Raw genomic sequence first — 9113 nt, 5'->3', positions numbered from 1 at the left:
AAAAAAAAAAAAAAACTCTCAAAAAAAAAAAAAAAAAGAGTCTATCTAGGAAGAATACGTCACTGAATAATCAGTTACTCTCAAATGTATCGGTCCACGTGGACGAACCGGGCCAGCGCAGGGACAGTCGGTTGTGTGGACATTGTCACGTGCTGCGTTGTGAGCCTCTAAACAGCAGGAGGAGGTCCTCTAAAAGCAAAGCTGGCGTTTACTGGGGAGCGCTCACTGCCATGCAGACCACACTTGTGGGAACGCCGGGCATGTCCAGGGACGTCAGAGGAGACAGGAGAGGGTTACATACGCCCTTAGGACAGCTATCTCTGGCTGTCAGGTCAGTAACAAGGATGGCATCGGGCCAGGCTGGACAGGTGGCTACCGGACAGATGTCTCCCAGAAGTAATTCGCTTTTCTTTTATTGCCAGAGGGCACACGCATGCATGCGCGAGTGTGTGTGTGAGAGAGAGAGAGAGAGAAATCACCCCCAGAGGGTGCAGTCCGCTGCGGTCCCTTCTGCACGTCTCTGTCCCCTCAGGATCTGGAACTTAACACACACACACGCTGGCATTTTTCAAGCTGCTGGGGCCAGATCTCACCACAGTCGGCCATGTGGGATCGGGCTGGCCGGGCTGCAGTGGCCTTCGAACAGGGCTGTGGTTCTGGCCAAGTCTGGTGGCGGCCCTTACGATCAGGCACACAGGCATGGAAACTGCCCCTCACAGACTTGCCCAGCTCCGTCCATCCGTCTGCCTGTTAGGGTTTGACGTGGGACTCCATTCTGATCCGACCGCTTTCACAGTACGAATAAAGATGAATGCACGGACCACAGGAGAGGTCAGCTGGGTTTTGCTGGTCTAGAAAGACATCCGCTCGTTCGGGCAGTGGCGGCCATCAGCCCCATGTCACTAGAGACGTACCATGTTCTCTTCAGAGATGCCATCAAGCGAACAGCCTTAGGGCCAGTGCAGTCTGAGGGACGGGGAGAAAAGGGACGTTAGGTCAAAGAGACTGCTTTTCAAACAACTGAGATGCCTCCTTTTAATTCTCGGCGTGGAGAACGTTGAGCTGTGAGAATTTTAGGCGTCTGGTTCCGAGGTATTTTCAGAATAGCTGCTTAGTGAAGCGCGTAGCTCGTCTCAGCCCTAACGATTCCGTGTACATGTGTCAGCTGTGTTATGTTTACTGGCATCACACCCCTGAGAACTGGGGAGCAGAAAGAGCTGATCATACCGAGCTGGCAGGACCTAGGAGCTTGACCCGAAGGGGCAGCTTTTACGCCAGCGTGGAACGTCCTCACCCCGTGCTCTCGGCTGCCACCCCACAAAGCTACTGTTTTCACTTGACCAGAGATGTACCTTATATTAGCATCAGCTTTACAAATAGCCCCTAGATTCAAACAAACAAACAAACAAACAAACACCACATTTGGTCTCTGCCTCCAGTCTTCTTTGGAGATAGCGTGTCTGTCATTCGTTATCACCCAGAAAGAAAGCAAAGGCGAGAACAAGATGTGAGACAGATGTTGATTTCTGTGTCACTAATTAAAACTGACCCCAGTCTCCTGAGGCTGGTGCTTCGGATGAGCAGAGTCCTGGGTAATTCCGAGCTGCCTTTACTAAGCTGGCCAGAGGGGGAGCACGTCTTCCATGTGCCCGGCTGACGCTGGACTCAGGTCAGGTGCAGCTTCTGGAGATGTCAAAATCTGCAGAACGGACGGAGACCATCCCAGCGCCATGGGCCCCAGCAGAACTCCATCGTGTTCCGTGGACGTTATGTGTGCGCATCTCCACACACGGCCATGCCCTGCTGTCCTTTGTCCCTAAGAACGGGGCGCGACAGGGCTGCAGGGTGGTCTGCAGCTGGCCCTGAACCCCAGCGCTGGACTCCGTCGTCTCACGGGCAGCGCATCAGGCAGCCCCGTACTGACGTGCTGTTGGTGTCTCCTCAGTGGTTAGACAGCTGTCAGAGGACGTTCGGCCCCAAGGACGACACGTGCAGGATAAACACCGATGCACAGGTACGCCTCTCACTCTTCCGTATTTCTGGGCCTGGTCAGGCGCTACTTACGTTCAAATGTCCTTATTTGTTATTCCCCGAGATAACGTCTTCCTGACACTTTTCATTTTGGTTATCAGAGCGATCTTTGTGAGAGTACCATTCAGTGGCATGCTGGCTTAGTAATAAAAACTTCACTTTAATAAAAATGAACAACCAGCTGGGCTTGGAAGCCTAGGAACGTCCCACAGATAAGCGCCATGGCTGTCTGGACGGGTGGGCTGGCTTCTAGCTGCATCTGCCCCTGGACAAAACATTAGCACTCTGCAGTTGAACTGGCCGGAAAAACAGACCCACGGGTCACGTGATGTGCATCCACATTAGCCTTTCTGAAAGCGAGAGTCTCTTGGCTAGGTGGGTCACCGATATTTCCCTAGCGCATAAAGTGCAGTGAGAACAGCAGGACCGAGTAGTCACAGGTACACGGGAAGTCGTGAGAACGGGTCAAAACCCACACCCCGTTCCAGCCGGAGTGCGGCTTCCTGCAGAGTGTGCATTTATCAACTCACTGTAATCTCTGATTTGACATCAGAATTGCAGGATTTTCAACTCACCATTATTAGAGATCTAGTCTCTAAAAATTACTACATTAAAGATTGGATGTTTTCACAAAACCGCCGTGTTGAGAAAGTGGTGTAGTCGATAAACGTGAACTGTCTGCCAGGCGTGCTCATATGCATTTCATGAAAACTCAAAATTGTTCATTTCCATATGAAATAAAACTGTATAAAACCAAGCCTCCGAAATTCAGATATGCTGATCAGCTGGGCTGATCAGCCTCGGCTGCTGTCTGCCCAGTGACTGTATCCATAATTCATGGGAAGTCGTGCAGAGCGGAAGTTCACCTTTACTTAGCAAATCCCTTCTAAATTGGTGGGAATAAATGTTACCTAAACAATCCTGCAGAGGAAACAGAAAAGCGGGCGTCTAAGAATGACTTGTAGAAGCTACATTTACATTGTACCAACAGTGTGGTTTTGTTTTTTTTTTTAAGAATTATTTTTATTGAACTCTAACAACGGTGTGGTTTTGTTTTGTTTTTTTAAGAATTATTTTTATTGAACTTTATTTATTTATTTATTTATTTATTTTTAGTTTGGCCAAAGAGAGACAGGGGGAGAGAGAGAGAGAAAGAGAAAAGAAGTCTCCAGGTATGGGACTCAAACCGTGGTCGGCCATGTGGGAGTCAGCGCTTCTAACTACAACGCCACCTGCTGGCCCCAGTAATTGTGTTTTAATTGGATGTAATTCTTATTAGACCAGGTCCAAGTTGCTGTGAATATTCTAATAATTTTTAAGACGGCCTATAAATTAGACTTCTCACTATGTGTTCACCTTTGAGTTTAAACCTGGTTGGGTTGAATTTCTGAAACTTACCAATTTACATTTGGAATGCATTTAAAACACACACCTGCTTTTGCTGTCCTACCCCTGCGGCTCAGCAGCAATTCTGACACCCTAGGTACCCAATTAGATAATAAAAGGGTAGAAACCTGGAATTACCCACACCAAAACTGAGCTTTCCATGGGTGTGCATTATGTAAGATTATAAACCAATTCTTTTCTGAGAATACATGCTAATTTACTTTCGTTTCTTGAATTTTCTTATTATGTAAGATTATAAACCAACTCTTTTCTGAGAAGCAATGCTAATTTACTTTCGTTTCTTGAATTTTCTCATCATAAGCTTTCCTCTTTTCTAACAGAAATGTTTTGTTTGAGGAAAGGCTACAAAACCCAAATGGAACACTTCTATTAGCCAGATTCCCCAAGATCACTCTCTGTAGCCTTCACATAGAAACAAACCATAACCTAAATGTAGTTTTTGGCAAAGAATTTCAAAAAACACTCTGAATTGTAGCAGTAAATGTCTAAGATGTTTTATTCTAGAAACAGCATCATGGAATTTCCTTTGGGATTAAAGATAGATTTCTGCCGTTTGCCCGTGACATCTGTTACCCTCGGTTAAATGATTTCTCACACTAATTCTTGGTCTTTTTCTTCTTTTGTATTTTTTTTTTTCTTTTTGTGACCTGATCACCTTCTTGCTTAGCAAATGGAAATTCTAGCAGTAAGTGACCTGTCTTGATTGACAGACGACTTGTCCTTGCCCGGCAGCCTGGTTGTCATCCGCCATTCGTGGTCTAGCAGTGTGTCGTCATGGACTACTTTAAAAGTAGCGTGTGCTCTAGTTTTCATAGTCCTAATCCATGAAATGTCGGTTCTGTTAAAACAAGGGATTTTAAAATTAATACATACATCTAGCCGTGGCCTTTCTCTACAACTAACCCCTCTTCAACATGCCTTACTCTTAAAAATCAAAGTGCACATGGCTGCTCATTCCATAGTCTCATTTCATTGAAATTTCCAAGTAGCGTCTAGAAAAATGACTTCATCTGAAAGACAACTCGCATTTCTCTAGGTGAGAGGTTGCCCGGCTTCTCTCTGCTCTACCGAGCACGTGCTGATAAATACGATAAAGTCTACGTCTCGGTGCAGAAATCTGTGCACTGCAAACTGTATTACCGTTCGGACTGTAGGGCCTCCCTTTTGAAGTCCTATATATCACTGCGTGCTGAAACGTCCTATTTTTTCGAAAATGAAAATGTGCTTAACACCAAGATGAATCACTGATAGATAACCAATATGTTGTTTTAACCCCAGTCTTCAAAGCATCTTTCATGTGCCTCTCATCAGCTTCATATCATGTTAACTTGCTTACTGCAGAAAAGCAAATGCCCAACAACTTTAACAATTACTCACACGTTTTTATTGGAACTGGGCTGTTTAACGCCCATCACGGAAAATAACCACATGTCCTAACTTTCAGGAACTGGAGCTGTGCCGGAGGTTGTACAAATTGCATTTTCAGTTGCTGCTTTTGTTCCAGGCCTACTGCAAACTCATCGGCCAAGTAAATACAATAAAAAACGAAGCGGAGGTAAGTACTCCATTGCACTCGGCATTAGTAACTGACTTCCTGACATTTTAAAACAGACACACTTATTTCCGCATCATCAATAGAATAGCTCAAGTCAAAAGTCACTTCTAGGGAATCGTTTCCTTCTTCTGTGGAACGTGTCTTTTTGAAATGACGTGCTGCATCAGGACCTATTGGTAAACAACAGAGAGGTCTCCAGCAGTCTCAAAAGATTCAAAACCTTAAAGGTTTCAGTAGCAGAAACGGACCCTCCGTCAGCGGAAGTCAAGTGACGCCTGTCGGTTCAGTGAAGACATGGTCCCATGTCACGAAGCTCCCTCACACCGGGTCCTGTGGGTACACACAAGAAACACGCTGAGCAACAGCTCGGAGTCCTTTAGAGTACAGGTTCGAAGACAGCAACTCCAGGTCTCCCGCCCCGTCCTCTGCTGGCCCTAGAACCATCACTGGGAAGCGATTCCGTTTTTAAAAACGGTGAAACCTGTAAAAAGAAAACATGTTTATGTACGAATGTATGTATGTATGTGTTTATATAAAATACCTTGGGTAAGTAATCTTTAAAATAGAGACTTGCTCCTACTGTCAAAATTGTTACGATTCCCCCATAACAATAAGTATATTTATGTTATCCAAAATGTAATCATGTCACCGCCGATACAAACACATAAATAGCAGTGAAGCCACTCGCTGCTCTACGATACTATTTAGAGACCATTAGCTGGTAGCTGCAGTCATGTCTCTGTCTCTAATAAACGGAGAACTTCAGATATCGCTGCCCTCCCTTCTGAGTGGGACGCTCCACAGTAATCTTTCAAAGCAGGGAAGGCACAGCCTACTCTCTGCCCTCCCGGCAGCTGACGCTCCGGCGTCGGTCCTAAAAAGGTGTGTGTTTCAGGTCATCAACATGTCAGAGGGCCTCGCCCAGCTGGAAAGGATCCTCAAGGAAGCAGAGTCTGCCTCCGAAAATGAAGAAATTGACATTTCCAAAGCTGCACAGGCTACTATAGAAACTGCCATTCATTCTTTAATCGAAACTTTGAAAAATAAGGAATTCGTATCGGCTGTCGCACAAGTCAAAGCTTTCAGGTGAGACGTGAAGGGACTTACAGACGATGCCTTCGTAACTAGACTGCTGGTTTTCTCATAGTGGGCTTCTTTTTGTTTCGTTTTGTTTTTTCATTTGCCATCGGGCATGTTTGTTTGCCATAGAGTGAGAAAGCATCCCTATGGGGGTTGGCCACCCACAGTCACTTCTCCCAAATTCTCCTCCCAGGATTTTAGGCACACGTGTCTGGCATGTATCCAGGCCTCTGGGTCCAGAACTCAGACCCCTAGCCAGCCATGTGCAGTCCAGCCACCCTAACCACCGGGTCATGGGCTGGACCTCGGTTTTGGTTTTCAACTTGATGTTTCAATCACGCCTCCATGAAGGAAAAAAAAAAAAAAAATAGGCTTTATTTTCAATAGTTATCCCTGAAATTAAGCCAATTTTAGACTTTTTTCCACTCAGATACTACTTTGAGTAACATATTTTCTCAAATATAAAACACCAGTAGTTATCCCAAGGAAATTTTGTTATAGATATTATTAATAGATATCGGTATTAAGATGTAGCTAATGTTATTTTTTAAGTTCTGAAACGTAAGCAGTTTTGTGCATTTCCAGAACCCTCTGGCCCCACGATATCTTCGGCAGCTGTGAAGACGACGCCGTGCAGACGCTGTTACACATTTACTTCCATCACCAGACCCTGGGCCAGACCGGAAGTTTCGCGGTCATAGGCTCCAACCTGGACATGTCAGAAGCGAACTACAAACTGATGGAACTCAACCTAGAAATGCGAGAGTCCCTGCGGATGGTGCAGTCCTACCAGCTGCTCACGCAGGCCAAGCCTGTGGGGAACATGGTCAGCACTGGGTTCTGAGAACTTCCGGCACTTGGGGAGGAAACGAAGCAAGCTAGTTGAGAACATTAGCCAAGCACCTTTTATGAACCCTGCAGTTCGCTGTTCTGGCAGCGTCTGCAGTTACAATGCCACTGAGGTCGAACTGTCGAAGACCGATCCGCAGAGGAGAGCTCAGCTGTCGGACACCCCCCATAACTGTACGGAGAAGGAATTTTCAAATCGCCGAACACGCATGAAATGAAAAGGGCTAAAGTGATGCATCCGCACGTGCTACTTCCTGAAGAAGGGGCAGTCCCGGCACGTCCGCCGCAGCGGCCTCTGACACGGAGGCGCCAGGAAGCAGGTGGAATGAGGCTGAAACGCGCTGGCTCATTTTAGCGGAGAACCTGCAGCGCCGCCCGGGTCTCCAGCAGGTTCGAACGGAACCTGCAGGGGATGCTCAGCGGCGTGAGCGGCAGCCACGCAGACACACAAGACTCACCTGCAAAACCATTGCTTTTTTTTTTTTTCCACTCTGTGGGATAAGGATTTGGGGTGTTTTCTGTTTTGGGGGGGGTCTATATAAGGAATGATGTGTGCGTGAGTTGGGACGTGTGGCTACGTGGTAGTGACATTTTCAAGGTATGGCTGTCCGGTGACGACGTCTCAGAGCGTGCTACGAGAGCACTGCAAGATTATTTTTGAAGAAATTTTATTTTATTAGAGCTAACTCTTCATAGTGTGTAAATGTTAGAACATTTTAATAATATTTTAAAACTGGGCTTTCCCAGGGTTTGAGAAAGAAATAATATATCTGTTAACGCTATTGGAGCGCTGCTCGCCGGGCAGGGCTCGGGCGGCGATGGTTGATCACTCGCCAAAGCAGACGCCTGCGGAGACTTTGGGACGGAAGGGCGGGTGCGCTCCCCAGCAGCCGTTCTCGTGAGAGAAGCTAACTTATTTTACTCCGTAATTATCATAGACCCTGTATAGACTAAAACCAGTATTTTCTTGTACTTCTGTGCCATGCACTGTTATACAAGAAGAGGTCTACAAAGCTAGAGAGAAGGCCGTGGTCACTGAGGGCGGCTGTATGACCCGCAGGCTCCGAGGTCCGTAGGATCCGAGAAGAGAGGTGTGGACGCGTGTTTGTACATGCGTTCAGGACTCGCGTGTTTCACCCTACGTGACCTGGGGCTACGGGGAAAATGCAAGGAAGCCTGAAGACCGACTACCAAAACACGCAATATATTACTCACTAAGTCTGCAGCATAACACGAACTGGATTCTCTGTCCTTTTTAAACTAGCATTTTGTAAACGAAATGAATGTAGTCCCACAATTCCTCTGATTCGAAAGGAACACCTTGTATTTTTTTATATGCATCTCTTATCCACTGTGACTTTCCTTTTCCACTGGGCTCTGTGATTCCAGAGTTTAGAATGTAGAGCTGAAATGATTAGCTTTGCCTTTCCTTGGGGGTGTGGACCCTGGCAGAGAGGTAATTATGCCCAAGTGCATTAACTGAAGGCGGGGCCGGCCGAGCTCGAGGTTCCCGTAGAAGTCCGTAACTGCTGACGGCACGCATAATCACTGTATTTTTTTGACCCTGATAAAAACAATTATTTTGCCGGTGTTCTGGTACTGTAAATAGTCCTTTAAATTATTGAGTAACTGTTGGGTGTGGGCAGGCAGAACGAGATGGTGTCCAGAGACACACTTTACACCCGCATCTATTTTTCTCACCGCCCCCCCCCTTACATCCGTTTTGTTAAAAATAAAAGGCATTGTAGCTGTTGGTTTGTGTCATATCTTTTGAAAAGGGCAAATGATTAGCGTGTATCAGCTCGAAATGTCACGTCACCTTCGTTCCTAATGTAATTTTCCTCTGAAAGAACAAAGTTAGTTAAATCGGCCACCCAGAATCAGAGCTTTCCAACAGTTGAGATTTGCTTTTTGTATTTATTTATATGGAGCTCCATGCATTTGTCCTTTTTTCTTTCCCGGGTAGTTTTAAGGGCATGTGTATTTGCTGGGAAGAGAGGGTTAAGTGAGAAAGTACCCCCTAGTGAGGGATGCTGCTCTCGGGATTCGGGGTACACGTGCCTGGTGTGATTTTTAATTATTCATTTAATTTGACCAGAGAGAGAGAGAGGAAAATGAGAAAGCAAGCCACCAGGTCCAGGACTCAAACCATGGTCAGCCATGTGGGAGTGTCCAGTGCCTTAACCACCAT

At 46.2% G+C, this 9113-nt stretch overlaps 1 protein-coding gene across 1 annotated transcript in view; it reads left to right on the top strand.

Annotated features, from left to right (window-relative positions):
* Nucleotides 1-8528, top strand: part of FRYL (FRY like transcription coactivator) — a 210074-nt gene extending 201546 nt beyond the window's left edge. Inside the window, 5 exon segments of the mRNA XM_027775907.1 lie at nucleotides 1946-2014; nucleotides 4106-4123; nucleotides 4883-4993; nucleotides 5889-6079; nucleotides 6659-8528. Coding sequence (XP_027631708.1) covers nucleotides 1946-2014; nucleotides 4106-4123; nucleotides 4883-4993; nucleotides 5889-6079; nucleotides 6659-6917 — 648 coding nt within the window. The 3' untranslated portion in view covers nucleotides 6918-8528.
* The last annotated feature ends 585 nt before the right edge of the window (nucleotides 8529-9113 follow it).

Source organism: Tupaia chinensis, unplaced genomic scaffold (assembly GCF_000334495.1).
Source record: "Tupaia chinensis unplaced genomic scaffold, TupChi_1.0 Scaffold000054_1, whole genome shotgun sequence".
Lineage (NCBI taxonomy): Eukaryota > Metazoa > Chordata > Mammalia > Scandentia > Tupaiidae > Tupaia > Tupaia belangeri.
This window is presented reverse-complemented; position numbering and strand designations above follow the sequence as displayed.